The following is a 19,658-nucleotide window of genomic DNA, read 5'->3' as shown; positions in this document are numbered from 1 at the left end:
TAATAACAATAATAGATTGGTATCATAGTACAATGGATGGTATAGTACAATGGATTGATTTAATAAAATTTTTTGTGTTTTTTTTTAATAACAATAGATTGGTAATAGACAATAAAAAATGTTGCAAAAACATTAAAAACTGAACTGATAATGAATTGGCAAATCATATTGGTTTTCAATAATTACTAGTCGCAGTAATAATTGTCTATTACCAATCTATTGTTATTAAAAAAAAGTCACCAAAAATTTTATTATACCTATTGTTGTTAAAATAAATCCCAAGAAATTTTATACCTAGTATCTTTTGTACTATACCAATTAATTTGTCATAAAAAATTCCAGAAACTGATCTATTGTATTAATAAAAAATCTTAGAAAATTCTTTATATCTATCCATTATAAGTTATAACATACCAATCTGTTGTTATCAAAAAATTTTTTATATTGATCTAATGACTCTATTGTTAAAAAAAAAGTTCAGAAAATATATTTATATCAATCTATTATTAAAAAAAAAATTCAGAAAATTTTTTTATATCTATTCATTGTACTATACCAATCTATTGTTAAAAAAATCTCAAATTTTTTTTATATATCTTAATCTATTTTATAAAAGTTTATTAAGTTATCTATTACCTATTAGTAGTATTAGTATTACTGGAAAAAATTTTACTAAAAAACAATTATTAACTTAATAAGTTAATGATTGTTATTACCAATTTATTGTTATTAAAAAAATCACAAAAATCTTATTAAATAAATCTATTGTACTATGATACCAATCTATTGTTTAATATTAAAAAAAAATCACCAAAAATGTTATCATACCTATTGTTATTAAAATAAATCCCAGAAAATTTTATTATATCTATCTATTGTACTATACCATTATATTATTAAAAAAAAAAATCCTAGAAAATTTTTTTATACCAAACTATTATTAAAAAAAGTCTCATTAAATTTTTTTATAAATCTCACTAAACACAATCTATTGTTTATAAAAAAATCTTTTATTAATTTATTAGTATACTTTTACAAAAGTACACTATTTTTTTTTGATTTTTAGCTAACAAAAACGTCAAGTATGACGTTTTTAGCTAATAAAAATCAAATTTCCTTGATTTTTAATAACAAAAACGTCAAGTCTGACGTTTTTAGCTAATAAAAATCATTTTCCCTTGATTTTTAATAACAAAAACGTCAAGTCTGACGTTTTTAGCTAATAAAAATCATTTTCCCTTGATTTTTAATAACAAAAACGTCAAGTCTGACGTTTTTAGCTAATAAAAATCATTTTCCCTTGATTTTTAATAACAAAAACGTCAAGTCTGACGTTTTTAGCTAATAAAAATCATTTTCCCTTGATTTTTAATAACAAAAACGTCAAGTCTGACGTTTTTAGCTAATAAAAATCATTTTCCCTTGATTTTTAATAACAAAAACGTCAAGTCTGACGTTTTTAGCTAATAAAAATCATTTTCCCTTGATTTTTAATAACAAAAACGTCAAGTCTGACGTTTTTAGCTAATAAAAATCATTTTCCCTTGATTTTTAATAACAAAAACGTCAAGTCTGACGTTTTTAGCTAATAAAAATCATTTTTCCTTGATTTTAATAACAAAAACGTCAAGTCTGACGTTCTTAGCTAATAAAAATCAAAAAAAAATGATTTTATAATCACAAAAACGTCAAGTCTGACGTTTTTGATTAAAAAAATCATTTTTTTTTTGATTTTTTAATCACAGAAACGTCAAGTTGATTAAAAAAATCAATTATTTTGACGTTTTTGATTAAAAAAAATCAATTATTTTTGATTTTTCAATCACAAAAACGTCAAGTCTGATGTTTTGATTAAAAAAAATTAATTTTTTTTTGATTTTTCAATCACAAAAACGTCAAATTTTTGACGTTTTTGATTAAAAAAAAAATTTTTTTTTTTTCACATTTTAATAAAAAATGATCAACATACTATTTCATGATCTGTCAAGTTAACATTCTTTTTGAGCAGCACAGTTAAACTCAGCGCAAAAAGTTTCCATAGTGAATGTTCACTTTCTCTGTACATGTACATGTACTGTACATGTTCATGTTCATGTTCATGTTCATGTTCATGTACATGTACAAGTACATAATAATATAAAGATTAACTGGAGACTTTTTTACCAAAAAGGCAATTTTTTTCGTATCCACGGCAACTGTGCAGGTGGTGATTTTTAAAAATGGAATGGGAAAATTTTGGCGAAAATCTGGTCAAAATGGGATGATCGACTAAAATTTTTTCCACTTAAAGATAAAAATTACCAGAAAATCTTATCTTTGGGTTAATATTGCGTATAATCTTAGCTTTTTTTCTCTCATATTTTCCTTGAAATTATGGTTTAAACATATGATGTGAAAAATAAAAAAAAAATGAAATATATTTCATCACAAAATGTTAGTTAATTGTACCAGAATTTATAATTTTCTTAATTATCCATTAACCTAAAGAGAAAGATATGTAATAGTGAAGTCTACAGAAAATACAGTAGCTTTTAAACATTTTAGACTTAAAAACCTAAAATCGCTACTTCACTCAAAACTCTTTATTGTTTATTAAATTTGATTCATAGAATATTTATAATTTTTACAACTAATATATATATATATATATATATATATATATATATATATAAAGGTAATAATCAAATTATTTATAGTATAGTACCCAATTTATTTATCCATTCAAAATCTTCAAATCCACCACAAGTTTCATATTTTTTGATTATACATTTTACTTTATATGATTGCAATAAATCTTTTAATTGCTGGTTCTTCGGATCACCCCTCGCTGAATATGCGTGTAATAATATAGAGTGTCTATCTTTTCAATTACCAAGAAAGATGTTAAGGCTTCTAATATATTCTTTACCTTCTCAGAATGAAATTTCAACCTAAACAAACTAATTGGCGAAGATCTGATCAATATTTTTAACAATTTATCCCAATTAAATTTACTAGAATAATAAGAATCATAATATTCTCTAATTACTAGTCCCATTAAATATTGACAATTAATCAAAACATTTTCAACTCCGAAATATTCCTATCATTTAATGTTAATTTAAGATAACTAAGATTTGGACAATTTTGATAAATTGCCTGGAGGAGACTTCCATCATCGTATCTTTATAAAAAATGTCAATCTCAATGATTTACAAGATATGAAAGAAAATTTGTGAAAGGTTTCCAATTTATTTTCAAATACTGAATAGTATTTGAACATTTAATTAGAGATTCTTCAACTATTTCGGGATTACTTGAATCAATTGGATAATAGGTGAAATCGACTTCTCTTAAATTTTTTTGAACTTCAATCAATCTATTGATTCCAGATTTACGGACATCAAATTCAATATATTTTAATTTTTTAATTGATTTGTTAATTATAGCTAATCTCTATAATGAAACTTTGCGTTTCATAATAACCTCGGAACTACAATTGAAGTATTTAAGTTCTGAAAAATAATGCTCACCCTCTATAATATTGTTATGATGTGAATTTTGAACATAAAGAGAAACAAATTTTGTATTCTTATTAAATAGATCCAATATTTCTTTTCCTAAATTAATGATTTTGGACTCTTTAAAATTACGTACTAACAACAACTTTTATTTAATTATATTAGTTTTTGGAAACATATGAATTTATATTTATTAGAATTCATGATAAAAAAAGCTGTAAATTATGAAAAGATTAATTCCTTGCTTCTTCAAATTATTTCTTGATTCTTCTGTTAAATGTAAAAATATTACGTTAAATAAAATATTAAGTTTATAGAAGCGTGCTTTTGGGAAAAGGTCTAGTAGTTTAATAGGGATATTCCATAGAATTGGCACCGTCATTTTACATCAAGTTCTGTTAATAAGAAGACATGAATAAAGAGATATTTTATCATATTTTAGATCTTTTAATACTAAATAAATAACGTCTTTATTTTCCATTTTTAAAAAATAAAAACTGTGTTTAATACCTTTTATTCATGTTTAATATTGGTTGCGTAAGTTGCGTGCGTAATTGTGTAACAAATTATAGTATATAGTAATGAAGCATTATAAATTTATAATGTAAAAAGAATTTTAATTGTCACCTTTCAAATTTATTATGACAAAAAGTTATTCACAATTTTGTAATGCAATTAAATAAGTCATATTTATCATGGAACGACGTAACGTCCAGCATTAGGATCAGAGACAGTGCTACTGAGACAAGTTCAATACATATTTTTAACAATTTACTAAATTACAGAAATTTGTCTTTTGGTAAAAAAAAAAATGTAGACTGTGATATGAAAGGCTTTATCTTTCAGCTTACGGGATATATCATAATTTTTATACAAAACATATTTAAGGACTTTGTTGATATTTGTCTGACAATGACGCAGGTTATAATATCAGCACATATGGTAAGTCATACAATACTTGTAACCAAATAGAATTGAACCTATCACTTCATAAAACGGATGATGCAAATATAAGAAATATTGAAAAAACACTAAAAATTTTCGCAGATGATAAAGCTTCCCACGAACCAAAATAACATTATCTCAATTTATATATTAAGTTTCGCAATTTCACCATATAAAAAATTTATTACGAAACTGGTTTAGCCTTTTTTGACGGGCGAAACCGTAAGCACCTCTAGTAATGATCTATAATATTCCAGCATCATAGAATAACGAAATACCATGAGTATCTAATTAAGATAACATTCAAAAAACAACATATGTACCAATAGTATGCACGTTGATAACTAGACAAAGAAGGTCTTTATTTATATTTATTTATCACAAAGTTGATAACGGATAATTTATTTATTTACTTCATGTTTTTTTCTTAAATATTTTTGAAGCTGATATAAAGTGATAACTCTTCTATTTTTTTTATGCATACCAAAAAAATTACAAGAAACATTTGTCCTTCATTTTAAGATAATTTTTTTGATATGAAACAACTTTGAATAATATTTTGTTAAAACAGACATTTTCCATCATGTGAATCTCTTTATATATAAAACATCTGATTAAAAAAAGAAATTCCCTTTATTTATGAATAGAGTAGATTTTAAGTTACTATTTAAAATAAATCCGATATTTTATCTCATTTATCATAAAAAATGTGCTGTTAAAAAAAAAAAATTAATAAATTTAAATATATATTTATATTTTAGGAGGGATGGCGTTAGATTGTCAAATGGGAAAAAATATTTAAGTGCATAATAAAATATTTTTTTATTATATAGATAATTCTTTAATTTATAATAATAAATAAGTTTATGTTGGTTTCGTGCATCACAATCAGCATTCTATCATATATCGTATTCTATAAAAATATAAAAAATAATAAATACATATTCAACGTTTTTTTTTTTTATGAATCTATTTAAACCCTTCAAAATCATCACCATCAATGTTATATTTTTCAACTATACCATTTACTTTATATATTTGTACCAGATTTTCTAATTTCTTTCGATCATTGCTTATATGTTCCGCTGAAATTATTTGTAATAACATAGGATATCTATTCTTCCAATTATCAAAAAATAATTTTAAAGAACTTGATTTGAATTTACTCCCATAAGAAGAAAATTTAAACTTAAATAATCCAATTGGTGAAAACTTTGCCAATATTATGAATAGCATATCCCAATTAAATTCATTAGAAACATTCATCCCGGTAATTTCTAATCTATTTAAGGATAGACAATTAATCAATAGATCTTCAAATTTCAAAATATCATTAGTATTATACATTGATAATCTAAGATAGCTAAGATTCGGACAACTTTGACAAATTGTTTTGATAAGTTTTCCATCATCAATACCTTGATAAAAAATACTAATTTCAATGAGATGCGCTTTTGTATTATTAATTAAACTTGTCAACACTCTAGATGGTATGGAATGTGCTTTTAAAAACTTTAAAAGAGGTAAAGATATTTCTTCTAAATGGCTCCAATTTGCGTCATGAGGAGCTTTTATTTCTAAGCTTAATAAATTTACAAAATATGAAAGAAATTTTGTGTAAGGTTTCCAATCTATTCTCAAATACTGAACAGTATTTGCACATTTAATAAGCGAATTTTCTATTGTTGTGTGATATGATTCATTAACAACATATGTATAATTAAGAATTAAATAAACATTTTTTAGATTTTTTTGAACTTCAATCAATCTAACGATTCCAGGTTTATCGATATTATTGTCAATTTCAAATTTCAATTCTTTAATTGATGTATTTATAATAGCTAATCTTTTTAAAGTATTACAATTGATAAAATCATTACAATGAAAAGTTTCAAGTTCTGAAAAACAATTTTCAGTCCCTGAAATATGGAATGTATTGAACCTTTGAGAATTAATCAAATTCAAAAAAATAAATTTTGTATTTTTATTGAATAGATTCAATATTTCTTTTCCTATAATAGAAAATTTGAACCTTTCAATATTTTTATATTTTAAAAAAAAATCCATCATGAGTTGTAAAAATAATAAATCCAAATGTCTCCAATAACTAATATAATTAAATGAAGGTCGTTTATAAGTTTTTGTAAAAATTTCAATTCCTTGATTCTTCAAATTTTCTTTTGATTCTTCTGATATATGTGAAATAATTACATTAAATAAGTTATTATTTACTTTATTAATTTCGTAATAACGATTAACAGGATTCTTCCATAGAATTGGTACTGTAGTTTCACACCAAGTTTTATTAATCAAAAGATATGGATAAAGAGATTTTACATCATTTTGTTGTAATTCTTTTAATATTAAGAAAATTACGTCTTTATTAAGTTCCGGCATTTTTTTTTTTTTTTTAAAAAAAAAAAAAAAGAAAAAAAAAGAAAATTAGGCTTTGTAACTTTAATTTATACTTTTAGGACGGATGATGGCGTAAAGTATGCAAACAAATATGTGCCCTGCATATGTAGTATGCAAATCATCATGAAAGGAAAATGGAAATATTAATGATTTGCATTAACAATACTGTAAAAATTTTCATAAACAATACTGTAAAAAATTAACTTATAATTGACCATTCATGATTTATACTTTATTTATTTATATCTTACGCAGCACTTCTAAATTTATCTTCAAAAAGAAAAAAAATGTTTACTTAAAATCATATGACAAATAATGCATGATACCACGTATGTATGAAATTTCATACATAATTAATATAAATAAGGTTGGTTGAATAAGTTCGGCCTGGTCTAGTTCCATTCCGAAAGACCCGGTCTTTCAGTCAGGACCGGTCTTTTGACCGTTTACAAGACGAGTCTTTGTAATTTTAACGGTGGTATGATATAGTTGGATTGATCAACAAAGGCAATGGTCGCACTATAAATTTTAACATTAATTTATTTTATTACCTTTGTTTTCATTGTAATCTAAATATGACTCGACAGAGATTAAAAAAATAAAAATACTAGTCCATTTTTGATAAAAATTTAAAAAAACCTGTACTATTCAATTTATTGAAATATTAATAAAACTATTGTGGTAATATGTCGATCATGTAACACATAATAAATTATTTCTCGTACTTTTAACTTTTTAAAACCATCAATAAGAAATCGAATGATATATTATTACAAAGTATCAAAATATGAAAAAATTTTGATATTTCAAAATGAAATTTTGTCATGATGAAAATTTTATATAATTGGTCCCAGTCCAAATCCTGACCGAAAACCGTGAAGAACAGTCCTAAGACTAATCCAACCTTAAAATAAATAATTTTTTTTTTTAAAAAAAAATATATATATATGTATATATAATTGTATGAACATGTAAAGAAACAAAAACTGTTGGTGAACCTATTTATACGATCAAAAGCCGTGGGAAGTAAGAAAGAATTCGCGAATACAGTAATTTTTTTTTATTTAGAAAGCAATATTTATTTCTGAACAATATATGTAACAAACATATTTATTGAAATGCCTTTTTGAAATGTAAATAACATTAAAAAAACGAAAATTTATAAGAAATTAATTGAAATTTTTTATAATTATTTTTTTTCCTTTTTTTTTTTCGAAAAAAAAAAAAAATTTTTTTGCAAGATTCCTAAAATGTGATTTGTAGATCAATTCTTAAAATTCTTAAATGTTTATTTATTTATTTATTTTATGTCAAGCAGGAAAATTCTTAAATGTTTTGAAACCGCATTAACAATTTCTTGATTATGTTAGTTATCACCTGACACAAATCTGATCATCCGATACGCTTCATACATATGTAATATCGTATCGGATATTAAATAATCTTCATACAGTAGGAAAATTTCCTCTTCTTTAAAAACGAAAAACGTCGGAACTTAATAAAGACGTTATTTATTTGATATTAAAAGAATTAAACGATGACAATAAAACTATTTATTAATGTCTCTTTGTTAATAGAACTTGGTAGCACGAACCAAAAAACGCATTTAATATTTTATTTAAAGTAATAATTTTACATTTATCAGATGAATCAAAAAATAATTTGAAGGATCAAGGAATTAATCTTTTTACAGAAGTATTTCACCAGCCTTTTAATATTTAATTATATTAGTTTTTGGTGACATATGAATTTATATATGTATAACTACTAGAATTTAAGAATTACATGATAGTTTGACAAAATTGAAAGTCCAAACTTGTTTAAATGTTTTGACATGTTATTTTTAAAAGCTTGAAACTTAAACAGTGTTAAAACCTTATATAGTTTTAATATAAGAATTATGAATTTTACTACACATATACTAGTTTAATATTTCTTTATTTCTTTTGTAACTGTTAATTTATTTTTCTATTTCAGCCCTTAGTTTATACTTAAAAACTAAAACTAAATGTATTTTTTTAATAGATTAGTAATCATATAAACTAAATTTTTGACTTTGATTTGGTCAAATAGTTATGTCAAAATTTAGATGCTTAGACACCTGTCAAAATTTTCAGAATTTAGGTGGTTTTAATTTAGACTTTAACATTAGCCAAATATAGTTTCACCAAGTAACTATATATTAACCTTTTTGCTTACAATAAAAATAGTTTATCAATCTTAATTAGAAAGGAAATAGAAATAAGTAATAATCTAAAAGATGGCATCGATGATACAACTTCAATAAATGAATTTTATGATTATAGTATTTTAAGAATCCATAGTCTATGAAACATAACTATAATATTATTTTAAGGCAAATAAATAATACTGGTAAATTCTTAATCTTAAAGCATGGATATAAATATTAAACATGAAAAATTTCAAACAAAAATAAAATTATAAATAAAGATTATTTCAATAATTATTATATCTATATTTAAAATATTTACTTTATAGTAAAAATTGCAATATAATAACTGACAAAATGACAAATAGTACAACAAATAAAGAATAAATAACAGAATTATTAAATTTTAACTATACATTCAAAACAATCAGACTTTTCATGAACTAAGATTTCAGTAAGTTTACGACTTGTATAGTATGCTTGTGTATGAGATTGTATAATAGAAGCATTTACTTGCTTATGTACTAAAGTTTTGTTTGATTCTATAAATTCAATCATATCATCCTTTAATTTATTATCAATATTAGGTACTTCATATTTATAATTTCCATCCCTGTTAATTGTATAATATTTATTAATACATCTAACCCACTCAGATATAATATCTTCAAGCATTGTTATGGTTGGTCTATTGGAAGAATCTGAATCCCAACATTTTTTCATTAAATCTATATAACATTTTGGAGTATTTTCAATAATTTCAGGGCGTTTCCCTTCACAGACACTCAAAATGAGGTGATGATCATGTGCTACATGATTAAATGGAGGAATACCTGATGTAAATTCCCACATTATCATTGAAAAACTATAAATATCACTTGCTGGTGTATAGGGTTTTTGTCTTAATGTTTCAGGTGCCATATAAGGTAATACTCCATAAATTTCTTTAATTTTATTGTCAGAATCTTGTAAATCATTTACAGGTTTACATAATCCTAAATCAATAATAAATAACTCATTATAGCTATCTGATATTAAAATATTACCATCATGAAAATCACCATGAGTTAAATTTGATTCATGAATTACTTTGAGCCCTAATACAATTTTTTTCAATAATTGTAACTTTTCTTGCCATTTAAATTTAATTATATCAGATAAACATTTTCTTAAACATCCTTTTTTTGCATAACTCATTACTATTATATAATTTAAATTATTTGGATCCTGGGTAAATCCAAAAAATTGAATAAACTTTGAAAATGATTTTTTCTGACAATTATAATGATATTTCCACTGTATAAATAATAAAACAAAATTAATTTTTGTAAATGAAAAAAATTTGCTAATAAATATAAATGATATATATACCTCATCCAGAAAATTACTATTTAAATTTGATGAATGATTAAGTGTTTTAAGAATAACCTCATAGCTTAATTGTCTATTCCATTGTTGTTTGTCAAAATTCCAACTAAAAATAGGTCCATCTAACCAGATAGCTTTATGAATTTCACTAAATCCTCCTTTATCATAATAATTAATATTTGACAATTTATCATAAGCTATCCATTCTAAAACTTCATAACTATTTTTGGCATTTAGTTGTGAATCTTGAATAAATTTATCAATAAATTCATTTTTACTGGTCCACTTTGAAAAATCATGTTGAAATTGTTTAGCATTACATTGTTGACACCACTGGTAATTAGTATATAGTTGGTTGCATATATTACATAATTCATCTTCATTTTTAAAATCTATTTTGTTACTTTCTGTTGCTTTTTGACGCCAATAAAAGGCTTTTTCTAAATTCTTTTCTGTTCCTTCTCCACTATAATATCTATTGGCTAAATTATGCATTGAATCAGTGAAACCATTTTCTGCTGCTTTTTGATACCAATAAATGGCTTTTTCTAAATTCTTTTCTGTTCCTTCTCCATTTTCATAACACATGGCTAAATTGTGCATTGAATTAGTGAAACAATCTTCTGCTGCTTTTTGATACCAATAAATGGCTTTTTCTAAATTCTTTTCTGTTCCTTCTCCACTATAATATCTATTTGCTAAATTATGCATTGAATCAGTGAAACCATTTTCTGCTGCTTTTTGATACCAATAAATGGCTTTTTCTAAATTCTTTTCTGTTCCTTCTACATCTTCATAACACATTGCTAAATAATGCATTGAACCATTGAAGCCATTTTCTGCTGCTTTTTGATACCAATAAATGGCTTTTTCTAAATTCTTTTCTGCTCCTCCTTTACTATAATATTTGATTGCCAAATTATGCATTGAATCAGTGAAACCATTTTCTGCTGCTTTTTGATGCCAATAAAGTGCTTTTTCTAAATTCTTTTCCGTTCCTTCTCCATTTTCATAATACATGGCTAAACTAAACATTGATTCATTAGCACCTTTTTCTGCTGCTTTATGATACCAATAAAAGGCTTTTTCTAAATTCTTTTCTGTTCCTTCTCCATCTTCATAACACATGGCTAAATAATGCATTGAATCAGTGAAACTATTTTCTGCTGCTTTTTGATACCAATAAAAGGCTTTTTCTAAATTCTTTTCTGTTCCTTCTCCACTATAATATCTACTTGCTAAATTATGCATTGCTTTAGTGAAACCATTTTCTGCTGCTTTTTGATACCAATTAAAGGCTTTTTCTAAATTCTTTTCTGTTCCTTCTCCATTTCCATAACATACAGCTAAATTATTCATTGCATAAGCTAAGCCATTTTCTGCTGCTTCTTGAAACCAATAAAAGGCTTTTTCTAAATTCTTTTCTATTCCTTCTCCACTATAATATCTATTTGCTAAATTATACATTGAACCAGTGAAACCATTTTCTGCTGCTTTTTGATACCAATAAAAGGCTTTTTCTAAATTCTTTTCTGTTCCTTCTCCATCTTCATAACACATGGCTAAATAATGCATTGAATCAGTGAAACTATTTTCTGCTGCTTTTTGATACCAATAAAAGGCTTTTTCTAAATTCTTTTCTGTTCCTTCTCCACTATAATATCTACTTGCTAAATTATGCATTGCTTTAGTGAAACCATTTTCTGCTGCTTTTTGATACCAATTAAAGGCTTTTTCTAAATTCTTTTCTGTTCCTTCTCCACTATAATATCTATTGGCTAGATCATGCATTGAATCAGTGAACCCATTTTCTGCTGCTTTTTGATACCAATAGAAGGCTTTTTCTAAATTCTTTTCTGTTCCTTCCCCATTGTAATACCTTTTGGCTAAATTAAACATCACTACTTTATTACCATTTTCTGCTGATTTTTCTAAAGAATTAATACATTCTTTACACCATAATTCTTCAGTAAAGGGTTTATTACAATATAAACAATTTTTGGTATTTACTATATCAGTAACTGAGGTATTAGATTTACTGAATTTGGTTTCCATTTGTTTTTATTTTAGAAATTTGTTTTACTAAAAAAATTATTATTTTTCTAGACAAATGTTTTTTATACGAAAACTTTCATGAATGAGTTACTTAAAAGGAATACTGATAACCAAAAGTAGAAGTTACAATAAAAAAATATTTGCGGGCCATAATTTTTCCGATGCACTGATCTGCGTTGAGAAATTCCTTTAAAAGTAATGATAAAATTTGCCGTTCATGTGATTTAAATAAAAAGAAGTAATTGCATTTCTTACAAAAATGAATGTATAAAATGCATTAAATTACTATTTAACATATTTATAAAATAAAATTATTGTTAGTTTATAATTCTTTTTTGTTACAGTCTTAAAAATATCATTCGTTAATAACGAATATATAAATTCTAATCTTAATTTAATCTTGATCACTAGTTGTTGAGAAAATAAACGCAAAATAATATAAGTTTTTATTCTATAATATATAAAAAAAATTTGACATCACTTAAATTAATCATTAAAAATAGATTTATAATGAACGATTTCTATCTGTGTTTGTACACAGGTTTCCAAAAAATATAATTTTCTATGCTGATCATTTAATGTTGGGCAGAATTAAATTTTAGCGTGAAACAGAAGAAAACCAAAATCTGTTAAATAAGTCAAAATTGACATTAAAAACCAACTTTGACGCTTTAAGTAAAATTGCAGGGCAGAAAAAAAATACTCATACCATACTATGTTCCTTTTAAAATTATATTTATTAAAATTTGTTTTTATATAATTTTTTTCTATAAAGTCACGTAATACGAGTATGAATGATGAATAAATTAAAAAATTTTCATTTACATAAATTAATTTTTGGGACCCGGTCACATTACCGACATTTAAATTACTGACAATGAAATTAATGACATCTCAATTCCCAATAATTAAACTCTTATGTTGAGAAAAAAATATTGTTTTTAAAGGCTAAATTTTTAAAGAAATTATATAAAAAAAAAAATGACAAAAATCATCTTACGCCAAAAACTTAAAAGAATATAGCTTAACATATCTGAAAAGCATAAAGGAGGGAAAGAAAAAAAAATTGATTGATAGATATTCAGAAAATTGTTGCTTTCAATGCTGTTTGTTTATTTGTGGGTATAATTTTCGAATTTATAATTATTTAGGATATTAGAGTTAAAAAATACTGATCGCAAAATTTTATAAATATGTTAACAAATATTGATTTGATGTTAACCATGACAAAATTTTAAAATTTTTGTTAAAAAAAAAATGAGTCTGGATATATATAAAATTATCGACAGTCAAATTACCGAAGGGACAAACAATTACCGACAATCAAATTGCTGACTGTTTTTTTTAGACTTTGATAAAAAATAATCAATGATGTAAATACAACATAATAATACAATATGAACAATATAATTTAATATATTTATAATAAATTTTAGCCACAATTAAAGCATTACTGCATTAACAGTTAATTCATAAATATTAAACAGAATAAATTAATAAATGTATAGTAGTTGCGAAGTACTGTATGTTTTGTGTTTAATAATTTTTTTGATAATTTTGCTGTGCCAACCACCTATCTGTGTCGGTAAATTTGATTGACGATAATTTAACCCTGTCGGTAACTACAAATTTTCACTCATACCGTCACACTTAGTAGATTGTTTTATATAAAAAAGTTCTCGATGCTAAGCAACGAGTTTTATAAAATTACATTTTATTTATTGCGCAGTCAAATTACAAGAAAAAAAAAAATTTTTATAATTTATAATTATTACTTCAGTCCTACGAAACTGCCAAGGTCATATGTTATTATCCTTTCATTTTACTGCGCCTCACAGAGCCTTGAATTTGTCTTTCTATAGTTTCAACATCTTTTCGATATAGTTTACATACAATTCTTCTCTATTGTTTCGATATTCAACCTAGTATCTCGACTTATGTTTTGGAAAAATTTAGGAGACTTTGAAGTTATACCATAAACTTTTTCTATTTTACTTTCAAGCGCTCGTACTAATAATAAACTTTCAATATTTCGAAAAAATTTGTTAATAAAAGTTCTTGTTTCGTTATAAAATATGTCGCTAAACACTTTTCACGTCTAATATGGCTTTTCTATATTTATTAAGAGTGGTAGAGAATTTTTTCCCGATTTTATTTCTCAAAAATTTTTGGGCGAGTGCATCAGAAAGTTTTAATTTAATTATAAGCTTCTTATTATTCAGAAGTTCAGTTAATACTCTTTATTTGGAAAAAGTTAGTGATTATCGGTTATGATATTTACACAATTGATTTATTAAATAAGCGAGGTAAATGATGAAAAAATTATTGAACTAAAACCAAACCAAAAAAAAAATGATTAAAAAAAATCTATTTTTCGATATTGAACTAAAAAAAAAAATAAAAAAAAATTGATTAAAAAAAATTTCGTACTTTGTAGCTTGCACCAAAAAAAAAAATAAATAAAAAAAATGATAAAAAATATATACAGTATATATATATATTCGGTATTGAACTAAAAAACTGAAAATAAATAAATTAAAAAAATTTTTTCAATTTGAAAGAAAAAAATAAAAAAAAATAAAAAAAAATTTTTTCGGTATTGAATAAAAAAACCAAAAATAAAAAAAATAATTAAATTTTTTCGGTTTGAAAAAAAAAAACTAAAAAAATAAAATTCAAAAAAAAATTTCAGTCTATAAGAACCGGTAGGAAGCTTCAGCGATGTGATAATTGCGATACGCTGCTGCAAAATGAAATATGATTAAAAACTTTTTTTTTCGTTAGAACAATGAATAGTTCAGGCGCAGACATATCACGCGTTTCCATGTTACACTTTAGTTATACAAATATAGACACAGCTGATCAATGCAACTGCATAGTTACTATTTATTCATTTTTTTTTTTCCAATTATGATATGTTGTAGCCAAAAGACTAAGTCACAAATGCATCATTTGTGCAATCATGTATCAATGGGCTCATTTAAAATTCTTAGAACGGCGCGAAACGCTGAAATTCTTTTTTTTTTTAAAAAAAAAAAAATATATGATAACACAAAATAAACATAAATAATAAAATGACTTCGGTAAAAGAATGGGTTAAAGAAAAGATTAAAAATGGATATATCCGTTATTTTGAACTAGATAAATTTAGTCAAATCACTATAATTGGTAGAGGAAGTTTTGGTATAGTGAATAAAGCAGATTTGGCTAATACGGGATTAGTCGCATTAAAAATTATTTGTAATGAAAATTCAGAGGAGGAACATGATGAGTTTAATGATGAGTTTGTAAAGGAGGTAGAAATCATTTTTTATGTTGTACAGTATATATAAATAAAATTAATTTTGTTTTTTACCATAATTTTTATGTTGTACAGTATATAAAAATAAAATTTAAAATTTTGTTTTTTATCATATTTTTTTTTAGTTGAAACTCCTTTACGAAGTTGGTAATCATCCAAACATCAATCGTTGTCTGGGAATAACAAAAGGTTTATGTTAAGATTATTTTTTAATAATAATTTATTTATACAGTTTAATCTAACTTATTTATATTTATAATTAATAGATCCCAAGTATAATATTTTGGTGTTGGAATATGCTAACGAAGGAAATTTAAAAGGTTATTTGAACAAAAATTTTGCTTCCTTGAAATGGAATGATAAAATTCGAATGGCATTGGATATTACCGATGGTCTGAAATTTTTACATTTCAAAGAAATAATCCATAGAGACTTGGTAAAGGAGTATTTACTTAATAGTATTTCATTCGTGATTTTGGTTTCGATAATTTAAATTAATACTGTCATTATTTTGTAGCACTCAAAAAATATATTGGTAAATAATGGAAACTTAATAATTGCTGACTTTGGATTATCTAAAAAGTTGGCGGAAGTTACAACTGATTCAGTGGGTAATAGATATGGGGTGGTTGAATATATTGAACCACAATGTTTTAAAATTATCAACTATAAAAAAGATAAGAAGTCCGATATCTATAGTTTAGGTATTTTATTATGGGAAATATCAAGTGGCCATCGTCCTTTTTCTGGCTATCCACAAAAGTTACTTACCGATCATATTAAAGATGGTAATAGAGAAAATCCAATTGAAGGTACACCTCTAAAGTATCAAAGACTTTATCAAATATGTTGGGATGACGATCCAAAATTAAGACCCGATATTGAAGAAGTACATGAAATTTTAATTCATTTAAAAATTGAGGATGCACAATCTCCGCAACATAATGTACACAATCATATTGATGTCAAAAGTAATTCAAAAAATAATGAAGAAGTACATGAAATTTTAATTCATTTAAAAATTGAGGATGCACAATCTCCGCAACATAATGTGCACAATCATATTGATGTCAAAAGTAATTCAAAAAATAATGATAATGATGATTTATCTATTCCTTCTAATTATCCAAATCCAAGTAAGTTTAATATTAATTATATTGATTAATAACAACGATTTTTATTATTAATAATTTAATTATTTTTATACTAGTCAATGCTGTCAATGCCCCAGTTCCAAAATTTATTTCTTTAATTAATGAAATTGGAAATATTTTTAATGAAATCATCGAATTAGTAGCAGGAGCTTCTAGACATAGAAAACAAATTTGTGACATATTAAAAAAACAAGTCCATGCTGCAGAATCAGCCATACGAAGTCTTAAAGAATATAGTGAAGATAGAGAAGATTTTTTTAATATTAAAAATTATTTACATTTACAAGATTTATTTGATATTATAACACGAATTAAAAAATTTATATTAGAAATTTCCCAAATGAAACCTTTGATAAAATATATTAAAACGATAAGTATTGCGAAAACTTTTATAGAATTATGTGAAAAATTTGGTAGTTGCATTAACGAACTGTTTCCTCTAACTATACAAATCTAAGTAAGTTTAATAGGGCAATTTGGACACATTGTAACGATATTTATGTCAAGTTTTTACTACATTGAACTTAAATTTTTAAGTCGCTTAATAAAGAATAATATATTAAATGAATAATTAATACATAATTTTATTAATGTATTATAAAAATGATATTTATATTAATGAATTATTAGCAATATTGTTCCCACACAGATAAGTCTTTGGTTATATTATCGAGACCTTTTATTACATCAATATCTTTACCTTCGGTTGTAGTGATGAACAAAGGCAGTTCGAACCAACTGAATTAACATATTAGTAATTTGTGGTGCTAAACAGCTCATCAATAAAATCAATGATATTTTGTTAATTAATAACAGTGGATTTGCCTTACCTATATTTTTTAAGAAAATATCACTTTTCTTAATCTGTAAAATACTTTCATTGAAATTATGTCAGAAATCTCCAAAACGCAATTTTGTTTTGGATTGATTGCTGTGAAATGAGATTTTTAAAGATAGCATGGATGAAATCATCAAGTCTGTAAAAATAAACACTTTATTTCTTTATCCCATTTTAAAAGTGTTTCCTATATATGATCTATGGTTATTAAAACATCATAATATATACCTTGAATGGTTTTATATGCCTTTGATGGTTCATTTAAGATGTAGAAATCGCTTGTGGTAAACCAGATTGTAAATTATATGGTTACGATGGTAAACATAACGATGCCACAATACATAGCATTAGCTATATTTAGCACTCATGGATTTTTGACTAGCCAACTACAAATGTCAAGAAGATTATGTGACGTTTCAAATATATGTGGCAAATTAGTAAAACTGATTGAGAATTTTCTTGCTGTTTTTGTGATATCGCAGTTTCATCGTTAATTTCTAATACAGATGGTTATTTTTATTGTTTCTCAATATCATTAGATTTGCCTAATATTTCTTTATTAAATAAAATGCATAGTTATTATGGCATACTATATTAATTAATAAACAAACTTTAATTCGTTCAAAGTGTAATCATATGATTCATACTCATCACAAGACAATATTGACGTCCCACAACACTCCTGGGTGAAGATGATCCCACCGTTTGTATTTCAACAACAATAGAAGTATGATTTTGCAAATCACTATTATTGTTATTGATGCTGTATTCTGTTATTTTTGAGTCGTTTTTCTTTGATTTGGATTTTTTGCATTCTTTGATTTGATGGATCAGTATCTATCTATCTATCTTCTACTATCTATCTGTTAATATGCTAAAAAAATTTGGTGATATTTAGTTTAAGCTCTGTATAAATAATTTGAATTGTGTATCTGAATTCTGAACATGGAATGCGGGATGTGTCTGCGCCTGATTCCATGTTCTTATAGTTATGACGATTTAATCGGCAAACTTTTTTTTAGTTCAGTTCTCCGCCGGTAACATTAAATAGTTAATACTAATAAGTAATAGACAATTGACTTATTACGTTAATAATCTTTTTTTAGTTAGATTTTTTGACAATAGATCGATATTATAAATTTTTTGGATTTTTTTTTAATATCAATAAATTGTTATAGTACAATAGATATAATAAAATTTTGGGGATTTTTTTTTAATAACAATAAAAAATATTATTGATTCTTAGTTCAATGCTGAAAATAATTTTTTTTTATCTAATGATTTAATCTTTTTTTTTATTTTTTTTTTGGTTTAAACCAAAAAAATAACAACCACTCACACTAAATTGATGTGAAATTTTTTGTACTATGATATCATAATGTAAAATGTTAATATAGTATTGTCTTAAAGTGTATAATGCGTAAATAAAATACAAAATCGGCAAAATTAATTCATTTGGTTAACGATCTTTAAATTGTAATTCTGGCCAAAACTTTCTTAGCTCTGGGCAAATTACAATGCCGGCCAAAATTTAGAAAATTTCAGATCAAAGGTAACACCTAATTTACATATTGTAACACCTTTTTTACGAAATAAGTAACATAAAACTAACGATTGAAATATTCTAATACAAGTATTACTTTCACTGACGTGAGTTTTAATTGCAAACTATTCAATCAGAAGCCCAAAATTGGATTTTAACAATGTCAGATCTTGACACTTCAAGAATATAACTTATAGTGATTTTGAATAATTTACCATTAGGTTTAATAATGCATTAAACGTGATGCTAGCTCATAAAGGTGATGATATATTGAAATGAAAGCATGTATAGGCGAATATGATAGTAGTATTGAGGCAGAATTATAACAAGACAATAATGAGCAAAATTTTGATGATGAGCAATATGGAG

At 24.6% G+C, this 19,658-nt stretch overlaps 4 protein-coding genes across 4 annotated transcripts; 1 reads left to right on the top strand and 3 right to left on the bottom strand.

Annotated features, from left to right (window-relative positions):
• Positions 1 to 5,244: 5,244 nt before the first annotated feature.
• Positions 5,245 to 6,842, bottom strand: OCT59_027125 (uncharacterized protein; the record flags this gene model as incomplete). The annotated part of the gene is made up of 1 exon (XM_025328516.2): positions 5,245 to 6,842. One exon carries the CDS (start codon positions 6,840 to 6,842, stop codon positions 5,415 to 5,417), a length of 1,428 nt encoding a protein of 475 aa, XP_025166318.1. The 3' UTR covers positions 5,245 to 5,414.
• Positions 6,843 to 9,429: 2,587 nt separating this feature from the next.
• Positions 9,430 to 9,705, bottom strand: OCT59_027124 (uncharacterized protein; the record flags this gene model as incomplete). Its single annotated transcript, XM_066136739.1, has 1 exon — positions 9,430 to 9,705. One exon carries the CDS (start codon positions 9,703 to 9,705, stop codon positions 9,430 to 9,432), a length of 276 nt encoding a protein of 91 aa, XP_065993198.1.
• Positions 9,706 to 10,241: 536 nt separating this feature from the next.
• On the bottom strand, positions 10,242 to 12,453 carry OCT59_027123 (uncharacterized protein; the record flags this gene model as incomplete). Its single annotated transcript, XM_066136738.1, has 3 exons — positions 10,242 to 10,326; positions 10,402 to 10,417; positions 10,767 to 12,453. 3 exons carry the CDS (start codon positions 12,451 to 12,453, stop codon positions 10,242 to 10,244), a joined length of 1,788 nt encoding a protein of 595 aa, XP_065993197.1.
• A 3,074-nt stretch (positions 12,454 to 15,527) lies between these two features.
• Positions 15,528 to 17,365, top strand: OCT59_027122 (uncharacterized protein; the record flags this gene model as incomplete). The annotated part of the gene is made up of 5 exons (XM_066136736.1): positions 15,528 to 15,749; positions 15,880 to 15,943; positions 16,021 to 16,190; positions 16,272 to 16,890; positions 16,965 to 17,365. The coding sequence occupies 5 exons, from the start codon at positions 15,528 to 15,530 to the stop codon at positions 17,363 to 17,365; spliced, it is 1,476 nt and encodes a 491-aa protein (XP_065993196.1).
• Positions 17,366 to 19,658: the final 2,293 nt, after the last annotated feature.

This window comes from Rhizophagus irregularis, chromosome 7 (genome assembly GCF_026210795.1).
Source record: "Rhizophagus irregularis chromosome 7, complete sequence".
NCBI lineage: Eukaryota > Fungi > Glomeromycota > Glomeromycetes > Glomerales > Glomeraceae > Rhizophagus > Rhizophagus irregularis.
This window is presented reverse-complemented; position numbering and strand designations above follow the sequence as displayed.